A 13074-nucleotide genomic window follows, 5' to 3' on the forward strand; every position below is an offset into this window, starting at 1 on the left:
TGGCTCTGCCCACCACTGAAACACCCCTGCCCCCAAGAGATGCACAGAACTGGGATCTGGCCCTTGAACTGAAAGAGGCCCTGCCACCCAGTTCCACAGGGTCTCTGTCTAACAGATCTAGAGCTGTGAGGTTGCCTGGTTGGTTTTGCAAATTCACGCTCCTATTCCTCACTTCCCCTCTTTAGGCGACAGTGCTGGAGGAGATGCCGCCGTTCCCTGAGCGTGAGTCATCCATCTTGGCTAAGCTCAAGAAGAAAAAGGGCCCAGGAGCTGGCAGTGAGCTGGATGACGGCAAGAAGGACCCAAACTCTGAGATCAATGGGGGCATGGAGCCCTCAGCCAGCACTGCTGTGAGTGCAAGAGGAAGAGAGGGGGATGGGAATTGGGGACATGGAAGGTTCCCTTGAAAGAACATGTCCCTTTGGATATAAGAGCCGGGGAGGTGAGAACCACAGGCCCTGCTTTACCAGTATGCAGGCTATGTTGTGAAGGGCATCCTCTTGTGTGCTGCAGCTCATGCTGGCCTGGGTGGGAAAGGAAGGGACAGAAAGTGCTGCAGAATCTGTAAAGGCCAGCAAATTCTGCCCGTAACTCTGCCATTACATAGTTTTTTGCGGGAGTGGTCTTCCTCCTGGCAGCCAAGAAAAATATATTTACCTGGGTAGGTGCCTTTGACGACCATTGGTCGAGTAGTTTCCCTGGCCCCCTCCCCCTGTCCCTTGTGTTTGCTAAAAGAGATGCAAACCTAGGAGGTGGTCAGTTGGGTATGGATCATGTGAGGTCTCCCATCCCTCCACTTCACCTTCTCCCTTTTATATTTCAGACCAGCCAAGTCCTTATATCAGTCAGTCCCCAACTTGGCACCCTCCAGTTGTATTGAACTACAACTCCTAGCTGGGGATGCTTGGAATCGTACTTCAACACATCTGGAGAGTGCTAGGTTGGGAGAAGGCTGCATTAATCTTTGGGCTCTTAGACTTATGCAGGCAAAACTGATACAATGCAGATCTCTCCCATGCCCCCCTCCCCAGCCAAGGAGGTGCAATGAAATTGATGTAAATGTGTCCATACTTTTTGCACAAAGTATTCCAATTGCAGAATTTGTTTTTCTCCCCCGGACACATTGTAGTGCAGGAGTAGAGAAAAAGCATGCTCCCACAGCGCAGGGCACGGTGTCTATTCCTCTGTCCCCAAGGTAGGTACCAGGGTGCTTGGGTTCAGTTCTCAAGTCAGGAGCATGGAAGCGACTTTGCCTTCATTTCTTACTTCTCCACCTTCCCCCCGGCTTCCTTCCTCTGCTTCCTCACAGTCAACACCATCACCATCTGCTGATCTGCTAGGCCTCAGGGCCACCCCAGCCACCTCCTCCACTGTGCCTGCCAGTGCTGGTAACCTTCTGGTGGATGTTTTCTCCGACAGCCCCTCAGCTGCAACTGGCCTTGTGCCTGGTGCCGAAGAGAACTTCCTGAGGTGAGGCGGTGAGGGTGGGACCTGGGCACAGACTTTTCTCTCCTTTTGCTTTCCTGGGATTTGGAGTCAAAGTCTAGTGGCACTTCCAAGAGAATTCAGTGCTGGGTAATGGAAGCTTCCTATTCAGTGTGGTTAAGGCCCCTGGAATTATCTCACCAGCTATTTCTGAAGAAAAGGTGGGAGCTCATCGCGAGACCTTTTCACTGAAGAGAACATGAAGGCTGATTCAAGGCTGGTTTGGCGAGCCCTGGGGAAGGGGCTGCAGTTCAGGGGTGGGGCACCTGCATTTTGTTGAAGATCCCATTTGTGCAGGTCAGTTTCTGGTACCTCTAGATGCAAAGGCCTCTTTTCACCTGAGTCACTGGTGGGTCCTTGCCAACTGGAGTAGCAGGCAGTGCAGGCCGAGAGAGACAAATGTGCAAACCTGGGTAGAGGACTGCTGCTGCTCTTGCTAACAGGGTCGAGGGCATTCTGCAGGTGCATCCTTATAGCACCACTGGCTTAGCTAGGTGGGCTTCTGGGTGCTTGTTTCCAAATGGTTGGGGAGCTCTTGGACTTTCTCTCTGTTCTTTGGGAGAGGGGCATGTGTTGGTCCTCATGACCTTGTCTTGCTATCTCTTTGTCCTCTGTGTGAGTACGTGTATCCATTTGTGCATGCACGTGTGTGTCCTTTCCTTTCTGTCTGCTATCTCTTGGGAATGGTTTTCTCTCTCTTTCTCCCCCTCTCTCTCTCTCTCTCTCTTTCTGCCTTGGATGAAGCAGTGACTTGGAGCCACCTCCCGAGAGTCCTGCATCCCTATTGGTGGAGGCTGGCCTACCTGCTGAGTAAGGGGCTGAAATATTCTTTCTACCAATACCACCCACCCTGCTATGGACACCCCACCCCATCCCAGCCTCTGTGGTGCCTCCCAGCGAGTCCTGCTCTTGAGCTAGGCTTTCTAAAACCCAGAAAAAGAAGAGTAGAGCATTTAGTGATTTTTTTTAAAAAAAGATTTTCACACGTGTTTAAGTTGAGTACTTGGTGAGAAGCAGTGACAGATGTTAAAACAATATTCTGTGAGGTCTTGTGAGTTTTTTGCATTTAAAGGAAAGTGCAACAACATGGTCCATTAGGTGTTCTATAAATCAGGGTGGGCTGCTTGTGGCATACCAGAAGTTTTGGCCTGCAGTTCCCATCAGGCCTACCACCAGAACTAATGGTGAAGGAGGATGGGAATTGCAGGCCAAAACATATGGAGGGCTACAAGTAACCCACTCCTGCAATGTAGATAGCCAATAAAAAGCTGTTGCTTGCCTTCAGAACCCTCCATGGTCAGTCTTGCCCACTCCAATCTCTTTACACTTCCATCCCTTGCCTGAAGACTTTGCTTCTCCAGCTCCATCCTCTTCCATAGCTCTAAGATCTCCTTTTCCTGCAAAAGACCTTGCTCTTTCTCCCCTGCTCCTCCATGTGCTTGGAACTGCCTTCCAGAACACCTGTGTGATACTGCCGTGCTTCCCTCCCTCCACAAAAGCTGCCCGCCTTTCCCATGAAGCCTTTGGTGTGGCCTTCTGGTTCTCATGCTGCTGCTGTAGGCCCAGCTTGTACTAAGCCTAAGCACATACAACACAAGAGAACTACATTTGGTTCCAGGCTTTTCTTCTTCCGTTGTTTCCCATGTCAAATGTTTACCCTGTAAGCTCTACAGGGCAGGTACTTGTCATCTTGTACTCTGCAAAACATGGTAGACACTGAGGATAATACATAAATAAATGGATGGGAGTAGCCCCATGGAAATTTCCATTTCTTGGAAAGAGCATTCACTGTGTGCTTCTACACTGCAAAAGTCAAAGATCATTACAGCTTGAGGGTAGGGTGGGAAGGGCGATAACTGTTTCATGCCTCTCCCACCCTTCCTGGGAATGAGAACCTTGTGATTTGGAGAAGAAGGAAGCTGGGATTTCACACTTCACTGTGAAATACAGTGTGTTACAGCTGCTGTGTGCCAGGACAACTTAGCTTCTGATGGAAAACATGTAGGAAGCTGGGGCAGTTGTGGATCCTAGAATACTGAACTCCTTCCTGGGAGGAGCTTTGAATGGAGGGGGGTGGCAGGATGTGGAATTGGATTTCTTAGAGTAGAGTATAACATCTGAGAGACAGTGTAAGGTAGTGGTTAGGGTGCTGGACTTGGACCTAGGAGATTTGGACCTAAGCTACCAAACAGGGTTGTTGTAAGGATGAAATGGAGAGGAGGAGAGCTCCTTGGAGGAATATAAATGCAACAGATAAAATATAAGTGACCTCTTAACAGGCCAGGGAAACTAAATTCTTCATTGATGGAACTTGGGCATGAGAAGAACGTGAGCAAGTGCAGTTTAGTCAACATAGGGAAAGTGTAAACCCTGTTTTGTGCTCACCCTTTGCAGTGGTTCTCAACCTCAGTTCCAGAGGTTGATGGACTGTAACTCCCATCTTCCCTCACCATTGTGACCAGTGGTTGGGGTTGATGGCAGTTTTGGCCCCACAACAGTGGAGGGACCTATAGAAGGAAGCCCCTACTTAGAAGCTCTTTACTTAGAATGTCGCCCTGCCTTCCCTCCGCCTTCTTGCCTGCTGTGTTGCATGCCGCCTCTGTGTCTGCGTGCGTGTATATGGTCCCCCCGCCCCGCTCTCTTTCTGGTACTAACATGGTGCCGCGTCCCGGTGACTCGTCTTCTCTGCTCTTTCTCTTCCCTGCCTCTGCCAACTGCTGCCCCCTTGCTCTGCCCCTTCGCCACCACCTTCAGCTCAGGGGCTGCCACTTCTGTCTCTGAGGACCCTGCTTTGCCTATTGCTGAGGCCGATGAACTGCTTCACAAGTAAGACCCTGGGGCAGGGCTGTGGATGGGTGGGCAGTGGGAGATGGGCTGGGGGGGGAATGGATTGGAAGCCGCTCCCCTTTGACTGCTGGAGTGGGAACATTTCCTCTGCCACACCAGCCAGATCCCACTTACGCCACTAGCTTCACCAAGCACCATCCTCTGCTATGTCCTACAGTGTTGCCTCTAGAGAATACCTTCCAGATGTGGCAAGTGGTCAAAAAAGAGTCTACTCGGAGTAGTGGGTGTCTTTGGTGCACTAGCTCAATGAAACAGATTGTGAGGTTGATACAGTGTAGGGGTGCAGAACTTCATGCCCGGGCTCTCAGCCCAGCTTTCCAGGGTGCCCCAGTTGCTCCTGCTGCCTTTTATTTCAACATCCCAATGAGACGGTGATTTCTCAGATGTTGTGCATGTTTCCCCCTATCTTAAAAGGTTGAAATGCCTCTCCTAAGGGTTAGTGACTGGTAGTAAGCACTTCAAGCTACAGTATGCTAGTATGTTTGGTGTTTTAGCCTCAGCCTTTTGCCTTTGGCTCCACCCACCACTGGAATGCAGCCCCCAATAATTTCTCAGAAATGGAATTTGGCCCTTAGGTGAAGCAGGTTCAACACCTCTGGTTTAGAGAGCTAAGATGGCAGGAGAGAGGAGGTCAGCTGGCTGTTAACAAAACAGGTGAGCTCCAGCAGAAATTCTGGGGTGGGGAAGCTGTTGGCATGACAAACCAAAATGGCAGGCTCATTTACAAATGAACAGCGGCCTTGGCTGTCCTCTACCTGATCCTCTGTATTCCACTGCAGGTTTGTGTGTAAGAATAATGGCGTACTCTTTGAGAACCAACTGCTGCAGATCGGTGTAAAATCAGAATTTCGGCAGAATTTGGGTGAGTAGTTCTAGACAGGTTTGCAATGAATGGGCAGGTTTGAACTTCTGCAGGACTCCCTCAAAGTCCACTCAATGGGAATCATATTGTGCCTTCTTCATTCCCATTACAGTGGTACCTCGGCTCAAGAAGGCCTCGGTTCATGAACAAATCAGGTCACAAACAAAAATTTCTGAAAAAATTTGACTTGGGTCGCAATCACCGCTTTGGGTGATGACCAAGATCGCAGCCATCTCCCCCCACCCCCCGAGTGGGGAGATGGCCACGATCTCAGTGCCTTTTGTGCAGGGAAGGCATGCATGGTCAGAGGCTTGCTGCTGCAGGAAAGACAGGAGCAGCAAAGCAGAGCTGCGTGAGAGATGGCCGAGATGCCGCCTGTCTTTCCTGCAGGAGTGCGCCTCTGATCAGGCATGCCTTCCCTGCACGAACAGAACTGCGATCACGGCCATCTCCCCATGCCCAGCTCACTGTTTGTGCCCATCTCTCCCTCCCCCAGTGCACCCGCGATCACGCCCGTCTCTCCCCCCCCTCACCCCCCACCCCACTGGGATGACGGGCACTGCAGGGATGACGGGCACAATCTCGGTCATGCTGGGGGGGGGGCGGGGAGACGGCCGCAATCTTTGTTGTTGTCACTTTGCTTCACATTTTTCTGATTTAAAAAATGGTTACAGAACAGATTAACCTTATTTACATCGAACCATATGGGGAAATTTAACTTGGCTCATGACCAATTTAGGTCATGTCCAGAGTCCTGGAATGGATTAAGTTCGTGAGCCAAGGTACCACTGTACTTTACCTCAGAACAATACACCCCATCTTCTCCTGGAGAGTTGAACACAGAAGGCCAGCCTGGGCTCTGTTTTAGAGAAGAGAAGCTTGTGGCAAGTGTTGATCAGTTGCTTTTGGATAATATGGACATTGTGGAGGAGTGTCACCATAATGCTTCATGTAGCTCTTTTCTCTAATGCAGCTTTTCTCAGCCTGGTACTGTCCAGATACCTTGCAGAACAACCCTCAGAGTTCACAACTGGCTAGGGATGTTGGGAGTTGTAGTATCATGCATCTGGAGGGTGCTGGTTGAAGGAGTCAGCTCTGACAGAACAGCCCTAACAACCTTCCTAGGCTGGCACTATCAGGAGATCCTCTTGGACATCCCTTACTTTGCAGAATGGTGGGGCAGCTCCCTGGCTTTCCACAATTGTAGTTCTGACTTTTTAATTTTTTTAGTATTAATTAGTATTAATTGTAGTAGAGCCTCTAAAGCTTCCCTGCCAGCTGTCAAAATGGGAAAGCTGAAACCCACCTTTCTTTGGGTTTAAGATAGTTCCATTCCAACAACAACTTTTTTTCAAAAGAGAACTAGTGCATTTATTCTATGCAATTCCTGCGAAGAATTTGTTTGGCTTGCCAAAGTCAGGATCTGTTTTCCATCCTATGTGTGACCTTTTGGATAGAAAGCAACTCTCTGGCAATTGTTCAGAGCAAGGGTGGCCATCACACAGTTCTCACTGATGGCAAAGTAAAGGAAATTTGGGAAGAAAGAGCTCAGAGAGCGAGAGAGCGAGCGAGCAGGGGATGCTCCATCTGACTGAAAATAGGGTTCTTATTTTAGAGAGTGAAGTCCATTGGGGCCCTGGTCAGGGTTTGTGAGCTATATAATTGTGAATTGGAGGGAACTGGGCTGCCTCCAGTTGCCCAGGTGCTCTTCCTTTCAGTCCTGTAATCAGCCAGAGCAGAAGCGTTGATGAAAGAGCATGCTAAACTCTGCACCCTAAAACTACCTTCTTGCCACTCATTCAGGCCGGATGTATCTCTTCTATGGGAACAAAACATCTGTCCAGTTCCAGAGCTTCACCCCTACAGTCAGTTACCCAGGAGACCTGCAAAGCCATATCCTTTTGCACATGTGTATAGTGGATGCAGAAGGGGGAGTTGGGCTGAGTCTTGGGTACCTGGGTCTTCTGTTCCTCAGCTCCTCTACAGTTTTATTGCCTTGTTCCTTAGCGCAACTCACAGCTCAATATCCAGACAAAAGCAGTGGAGCCACTGGTGGAGGGAGGCGCTCAAGTTCAACAGGTCCTGAACATTGAATGCCTGAGTGACTTCACAGAGGCCCCTCTCATCAACATAAAATTCCGGTACTGTCACCCAATAGACCCAAAACTGCTTTTGCAATTTGAGCAATCAAGGTATTCAGCGGCAGCCCAGAGCAGTCTGAATTGGTATGACCAGTCTTATCTCTGCACTGCAACAGGGAGTGTGAATACAGAATCTTGTAATGGTTGAAAATGCCAGAGAGCTTGAGGTTCCATTTTAAACACAAAATGTTACCAGTAGTCATTCCTTACACCCCTTTCCTTATCCTGAAGCATCTGTTCTTTGTCCCTGTTCCCAATCCTACTTCTACATAAATGTCAATCCTCTACCAGTTTATATGTAGGAACTGCAAGAAAGGGACCTTATATTCAGTATGCCAGGAATGAGCTGTCCTGTACAGTGTACTTGCTTATCCTCCTGAAGTATGGGGGCATGAAAGGAGCCCTGTAGTCCAGCATTCTGCTCTCAGAGTGGCCACCCGATGCCCCAGTGGGAAGCCCACAAGCAGAACATGAATGCAGTCACACTCTCCTGTTTGTGTTCCCTAGCAACTGGTATTGAGAGGTACGTTGCCTCTGATTATGGAGCTATGATGTAGCCACTGATAGTCTCATATTCCATGATTGTGTGATCCCCTTTTACATTGAAACAGAGCAAGTCAGAAGCGGCCTCTTGGGGCATCTCGTCTGACCCCCAGCTGCAGCCAGCTCCACTCATGACATGTCTACCATGTGCATGTCCAGCCTGTCCTTAAACACTCGCACTGCTGGGGCTTCAACCACCTCCCGTGGAAGCCCATTCCATGCCCTAGGGTCCTAACTGTCAGGAAGTACTTCCTGGCATCCACCATCTTGGTTCCCTGAGCTTTGCTCCATTCGAATGTGTTCTGCCCTCTACCACAGGGGAAAAAAGGTGACAGGTCATGACTTTTAAAGGCATCCATAGTTTGTGGCCATCACTACAACTTGTGGTGCCAGAGTGAGCTGGTGTTTTTCACATCCCCTAATAGTTCTCTGCACTCATTTCTGTCAGGTACGGCGGGACGCTGCAGAACCTCACACTCAAATTGCCTATCACTGTCAACAAATTTTTCCAGGCAACAGAGATGCAATCACAAGACTTTTTCCAGCGCTGGAAACAGCTCAGCCTGTAAGTGGGTGTACAGTGTGGGCAGAGGAAGGAATGAATTTGGATAATGCCATTCAGCATTTGGAAATTGGAGCTCATAAATGGTAGCTCCTGCATTTGTCAGAGCAGGAGTGACATATAAGATACTTGCTAAGATGGTAACTTTCTCCAGCTTGATGCTCTCCAGATGTTTTGGACCACACCTTGTAGCATTCCTGAACATTGGTCATAGTGGCTGGGGCTGCTGGGAGTTGAAGTCCAAAACAACTGGAAGGCTACCCTTTGTTATTTTCTCTATCTTTTGTACTTTCTCAAAATATGCTTAGTCCATCCCAGGTACTTGATTTATATGCTGACCTCCTTGAGCTCCTTGGTATAACCGTAAAAGGTTTTTTAAAGCAAGGTGTTGGTACACTGTGGTAGCCATGTAGGGGCTTCTATCTATAGGTCCTGGCACTGTTGTGGGGCCAGAACTGCCATCAACCCCAACCACTGGTCACAATGGTGAGGAGAGATGGGAGCTGCAGTCTATCAACATCTGGGGAACCAAGACTGAGAATTTCTTTGCTTTGCTCAGGAGATACTTTTAAATCACCATCACCATCTCAGTTCTCAGTGAATGACTGAGGTGCAGAAAATGTGACAGTGTGGGACAGGTGGATGCGAAAGAGATAGGCAGACACTGAGTCACTGCTTTCCCTATCCTTGCAGGCCGCAGCAGGAAGCCCAGAAAATCTTCAAGGCAAACCACCCCATGGATTCAGAAGTAACTAAGGCCAAGGTGAGCAAAGTCAGTCTCAGTTACCTCCATTCTGCTGTCACAAGTGGCTTGCTGGACTCCTGTCGAGGAGAGGTGCAGGCTTTAATTTAATCAGTGCAGCTAATCAACTAAAGCTTTAACTGCAGACAGCTTTTAAACAGGTAAATTCACTCTGAACAGAAAATGAGTACCATTTTTCTTCTTATAAGAACCATAGACAGCTAAAGTCAGTAAGCATCAGCATTAATTTTTTTAACTGGATTTTTCCCTACTTCTCATGAATATTGAACTTGTTTATATTGGAAGATATTTTGACTCTGGTGTATTAATGGAGATAAATCAGTATTCCATATTTTTGTAGTTTGAGACTTTAGCTGAATTTTCTTTCCAACCAATCTCTCAATCTTTATGGCCTTTTACCGGTCAATAGCTTTTGTTAATTAAATTGCAATTACCTTCTATGGAAGAGGTGCATTCAATTGCACAGTACTTTTCACCATCTTCTGAAAGACACCTTTTATTTAGCAATATATAAATTTATGTAATCAAATTTATGTTTCCTTTAAAAATAAAGCAATTATCAACTCTTAATTTGCTGATGTCTTATCAGGGAAGTGATTCCTTTGCCGTATTTCCATATGAAATTGATCCTATGATAGTGTTAGGTCTGTTTCTCATGTAATGCTAACCCATGGTTTATTTAGGCCATAGTTTGTTGCCCTACTCTTTGTCAGGCAGATGATTGAAGAACCATAGGTTCTTCTCTAAGAGATTATTTGTTTCCCTTCTCCTTCACTTCCTTCCTTCCTGTACCCAAAATGCCTTTGTGGCATTGCTGCATAGGCATGTAAAGGAGGTATGGGGGTGACTGCTCTTGCCCACTGCCTTTGTAGCCTGGTGAAAACCCTGTGAACAACTCACAAACCAGGTTTTAAACACAATTCAATACCAAACCATGTGTTTTCTTTGTGGGTTAACCCATACTTGTAAGTATCATCCATGATTCAGTAACCACAATTTGATATTTCAAGCAAACCGTCAATATGTTGCAACCTTTCTGATGTCTTCTTCCTTGGTTCTCCTGCTTTTAGGTTGTACTGCTTGAGTTTAATGGGGAATTTAACTTCTTCAACAAGGCTACAATCCTACACTTTGCACCAGGCACCAGTGAATGCAGAAGGACTCACTTTCAAACAAGTGTGCATAGGATTGTGTTGTAATGCTGTGCACACTTAATTGGGAGTGTCCTTGAATTCAGAGGAACTGAGCATTCTTCTGATTTTAAAAATGTATGGGATTCGGACTGTAAATAGTTCAAATTGGGTGATCTGGCAATTTGCATCTTTTCAGATTTTAAAAGAATTTTATTTTCATCAATAAGGAGAAGGGTGAGAGAAAGTACATGGGGATTTGCATTAGTAGAGAGGATACAAAACATTCAGGCTTGTCCATTTCCTTGTGAGTTGTTTGATTCTTCTGGCAGATGTGCAGACCGCTCACATCCTTGAAACTGCCTGTGCTTGCATAACAGTCTCAGAGGTAGGAGTTACAGGCTATGCTGCAAGCCACTTGGTAGGATGATGTTTGCAATGGTCCTACTTCCTTCCTCTTGCACCTATTCCTCCTAGCTGACTTCCTCAGGAAAGATTAGGTTGGCCGTTTGAACCTCTGGCAAGCTGGCCAGCCCAGCTAAGCATTGGCCTTTTCTTTCCACAGCTGTTAGGTTTTGGCAGTGCACTCTTGGAGAAGGTGGATCCAAACCCTGATAATTATGTAGGAGCTGGGATCATCCAGACAAAGGCACTGCAGGTTGGGTGCTTACTGAGGCTGGAACCCAATGCCCAAGCACAGGTAAGGAGGCGGGGGCTCCTGTAAGCTGCTTATCATTTACTACATGTAAATAATAAGCACAATCTACATGCACAATCTAAAACACACAACACAAGTGGAAAAGGAACTGGGAGGGAGGAGGAAAGCAGCATAAACTAGGCACCATTTCTTAATGTCAGTGTTCTTACAGCTCTTCCTTCTGGCAGGGAAAAGCAACCCGGCTTCCCGCAGTTCTCCTTTTCTGGCTGATGTATAGAACTAGGCTGCTCTCCCCTCACCATGATGTTTATCCTGGTGAGGTGGGGCGCACAGCTTCTTAGTGGCCCAGGGACAATGCCAGTGTCTTCAAACCCAGGGAGCTGGGATTTGGGAGTGTGTGTTCCTTCCATCAGGAAGGGGTGGAGCTAACTCCCTGCAATTGCTCTCTCTTTGGATGATATATAGTTCTAAGCTGGTCTCCTCCTCATTATGATGTTCTTCTTGAGAAGCAGAGGGCACAGCCTGATGGTGGCTCTCAGTTCTAGGAGAGAGGGTGGTAATGTTTAGAATGCTCAAGCAGGAAAATGTTGGAAATCTGGACTCCAAGGTTCTCCAGAGCAAAGACGGGAAAAACTGAAACTCTTCAGAAGAAGCCACCTAGGGGCCTTTTGACAGTAACAAAGCTAGAATTAAAGACTGTTTTGGCTCTGGTGCTCACTGATCTTCTTTCATCTTCTCTCCAGATGTATCGGCTGACCCTCCGTACCAGCAAGGAATCTGTTTCGAAGCACCTTTGTGAGCTGCTCTCTCAGCAGTTCTGAGGCATAGGCTGCACTGGAGGAAGGAGTGGAGGAAAAGGCTGTTCCTGCACACTGAATGCCTAGGTCCATCCCCTCCCACCTCCCTCCACACCAGGGGCCTCAAGAAAAGACTGTAATGCTCCCTGCCTGTTGTCGTGATAACCTCTGTGTTCTCATTGCCTAGCCCGGGCCAGCACCAAGGGGGATATGTGAGGGGGAGCAGAGCTGTGGTCCCTGGGATGGATGAAGTAGGGTTGAGAAGGGAGAGCGTATGTTGGTGTAGGGCATTCTTCCAGGAGTAATCTTCCCCTTGGCAGGAGGGTGGCCCTTGGAAGAAAGCCAGGATCTCTCCTTGCCTATAAGCCTGGTCCATTCTAAATCAGGATGAGGCGAAGATTTGTGGTCTTAATCCCCTCCCTGCACTGGCACAGCTGTATGATTTAGGCTGGCATTTTGGTTTTGTTTACAATTATTTACCCTTACTTTCCATTCATGGCTTTCCCTCTTTCTTTTGGGGAGATGGGGTATACATGTCAGCTTCTCTGCTTCCCCCTGAGCTGGCTGTGGGGAGGAATGGTGTGTGCGTGCGTGAGTGTGTGTGTGTGTTTGGCTGGGGGAGAAATGCCTGTAAGGGTTGTTTTGTGTTTCTTTGCCTTGTGTATTTCCTGGGGGTGGGGGGGGCATTCTCCCTTTCCTTTGTCATGGACCATTCCAGTGTTACAGTTGCTTGTGTTTTTGTGGGCAAGGCATAGTAATGAGAACAGGCTCCCCCCCTCCTTACCTCTAGAAGGAAAACTACCCTAAAATGGAAAGGACTGTGGGGAACAGATGTCTAGTAACTCCTCTCCTGCCCTCCCCCCCAACTTCTCCAAATTTCAGGAAGGTGTTTACTGCTATCCTCAAGCAGCTGTAAAGTTTTGGGGGACTGACTCTGGAATAGTGACCTCCATGCATTTTGGAAAAGGGAGGGGAGGGTTCAGTTCATGCTAGTTTGGGGGTGTCCCAGCTTCCCATGCTGGCCCGGGCTCCATGTTACTCTGCTGTGTAGGTGTTATCTAGCGCATCTTAGTTTATCTGGGTTTTGAATGCCTGTATCTATCTCCATGTGACTGTAATAAAACCGTGAGGGCGGGGGAGAGCCAGAATCAAGCCAGGCTGGGTCACCCCCACACCGCTGACTGACTCGTTGTGTGCTGCTCTTTGTAAGTAGATAAATTTGGGGCAGAAATGGACTGGGGAGACAGTGTTCCCACACTTAGAACTGAGATGTGACATGGTTTTGT

The 13074-nt window shown here is 48.0% G+C and overlaps 1 protein-coding gene across 8 annotated transcripts in view; it reads left to right on the forward strand.

Annotated features, from left to right (window-relative positions):
• Window positions 1–12973, forward strand: part of AP2A1 (adaptor related protein complex 2 subunit alpha 1) — a 35733-nt gene extending 22760 nt beyond the window's left edge. For 2 of the 8 annotated variants that reach the window (XM_044444461.1, XM_044444462.1), the window contains exons 14-24: window positions 186–350; window positions 1130–1195; window positions 1310–1470; window positions 4240–4311; window positions 5112–5194; window positions 6998–7087; window positions 7212–7335; window positions 8327–8443; window positions 9134–9203; window positions 10899–11033; window positions 11735–12973. In XM_044444461.1, the coding sequence (XP_044300396.1) occupies window positions 186–350; window positions 1130–1195; window positions 1310–1470; window positions 4240–4311; window positions 5112–5194; window positions 6998–7087; window positions 7212–7335; window positions 8327–8443; window positions 9134–9203; window positions 10899–11033; window positions 11735–11812 (1161 nt within the window). In that variant the 3' untranslated portion in view covers window positions 11813–12973. Of the gene's footprint in view, window positions 1–185; window positions 351–1129; window positions 1196–1309; window positions 1471–2232; window positions 2296–4239; window positions 4312–5111; window positions 5195–6997; window positions 7088–7211; window positions 7336–8326; window positions 8444–9133; window positions 9204–10898; window positions 11034–11734 lie in introns of all 8 variants that reach the window. The other 6 variants (XM_044444464.1, XM_044444463.1, XM_044444468.1 and 3 more) reach the window with 4 other exon arrangements.
• The last annotated feature ends 101 nt before the right edge of the window (window positions 12974–13074 follow it).

Source organism: Varanus komodoensis, unplaced genomic scaffold (genome assembly GCF_004798865.1).
Source record: "Varanus komodoensis strain SLA01 unplaced genomic scaffold, ASM479886v1 scaffold45, whole genome shotgun sequence".
In the NCBI taxonomy this organism is placed as follows: domain Eukaryota; kingdom Metazoa; phylum Chordata; class Lepidosauria; order Squamata; family Varanidae; genus Varanus; species Varanus komodoensis.